At 37.5% G+C, this 1,447-nt stretch overlaps 1 protein-coding gene across 1 annotated transcript; it reads right to left on the reverse strand.

Annotated features, from left to right (window-relative positions):
• Positions 1-457: 457 nt before the first annotated feature.
• LOC111392223 (hexokinase-1-like) lies at positions 458-1,441 on the reverse strand. Its single transcript, XM_023017513.1, has 2 exons — positions 1,375-1,441; positions 458-1,174 (listed from the first exon to the last, which is right to left on the reverse strand). Exon 2 carries the CDS (start codon positions 1,151-1,153, stop codon positions 827-829), a length of 327 nt encoding a protein of 108 aa, XP_022873281.1. The 5' UTR covers positions 1,154-1,174; positions 1,375-1,441; the 3' UTR covers positions 458-826.
• Positions 1,442-1,447: the final 6 nt, after the last annotated feature.

Consider the following 1,447-nt stretch of genomic DNA (forward strand, 5'->3'; position numbering starts at 1 on the left):
GTTTTAAATTATTGTTTTGCTTATTAATTTCATTACAATCATAAAAGTTGCATAAGTAGGGTTTTCTTTCCAATTTTAGAGTTTTAATTAGGTCCACATTCATTTTGAGTAATTTGGTTTCGGTTAAGGTCGAATAAGTAAAATTGAACTAACCAATCTCTGTGGGACGATACTCAGACTCATTGAATCCACTTTATTACTTGTTAACGAACCGTACACTTGCGGTAATTTAAATCGAAAGAAAATATTTCGTGAACAACATTCAGATGAATGTGTACAGCATTCTTGATTAATCTGTTTCCAGCACTCTCTCCATGGAAAAATTCTTATTAATGAATTCTTTGCAGCTATTATAGACAAACATATTTAGTATACAGGAGTGAATAGTATAGAGAAACAACATTCTTTCTTATGTCTGTCCAGTGTTATCTTATCTAATACTATGTACCAAACATGCTAGTAGAGAATTGTTTCTAATACATGAAGCATTCAACCTTTCAAAGTACACATCACATGCACATCAATTCCGATTCTTATTATGATCAGAAGAGAAGATTCATAAGACAACTAACTAATAGGAAGAGGCAAATAATCCGAATCCCCAACTTTATTCTCTATTTTATCACAAAATGATCTCACACTAGTGCCCAAAGACTTCTTCAATACCAGAAGAGCATAAATCAAGTATATGTGGGAATGATGACCGGAACTAGGAGGCGAAAAAGACTAATCATTTCTATGAAGCAAAGATGAGGGGGATACAGTAAATAACACTTAAAATGCGAAGCTTCTCGCAGCAGATGGTCAAACCTTACTCTGACCGGTATCAGGACTCCTCGGTTTCAAGGTACTGGGAATGAGAGGCTGCAATGAGTGCAGCTCCAATGCCAGAGCCATCTTTGGAAAGCTCAATGTTAACGCTCTCTGAAACCTCCTCCCCCAGGAGCTCTTTAAGAGTATTTTTCAGACAATTCCTGAATTCAGAATAGTGCTCAAACAATCCGCCATCCAACGCAATCACTGACCTCTGCTTCTCACCCTCTTTTACAGTATCTCGTTCCAGTTTTCTGAGAATTCCTAAGATCCCAGCAGCTGAAAGACGTGCCCCACGAGTGGCAACAATGTCACATATTTCCACAATCATTTTCCTCATTTTTAAGGAAGAATTAGGTATCTGTCACAAAGAAAAATGGAGACAATGTGAAACTGGATTAGGTTTTTGCACAAGCTGCTATACTTCAATTGCTCCTCGGATGCACCCCAGTCAACATAGTGGACAAAAAGCTATCAAAGATCCCAAAATTTGCTAGCACTGCTAAGAAACAGATGACCATTTATACAACTATTCTTCTCGATGAATACAACGTATTTTACCTCCAAGATATCCTTTAGTTTGCTCCCAACCACTTTGAGATCAGCAGAAGTGTCATGATGCACTGCAGCCATG

Source organism: Olea europaea, unplaced genomic scaffold (genome assembly GCF_002742605.1).
Source record: "Olea europaea var. sylvestris unplaced genomic scaffold, O_europaea_v1 scaffold9035, whole genome shotgun sequence".
Lineage (NCBI taxonomy): Eukaryota > Viridiplantae > Streptophyta > Magnoliopsida > Lamiales > Oleaceae > Olea > Olea europaea.

What these genes read in the sequence shown, in the direction of transcription:
- LOC111392223 (XM_023017513.1), bottom strand. Translation starts at nt 1,153, where the DNA reads ATGAGGAAAATGATTGTGGAAATATGTGACATTGTTGCCACTCGTGGG.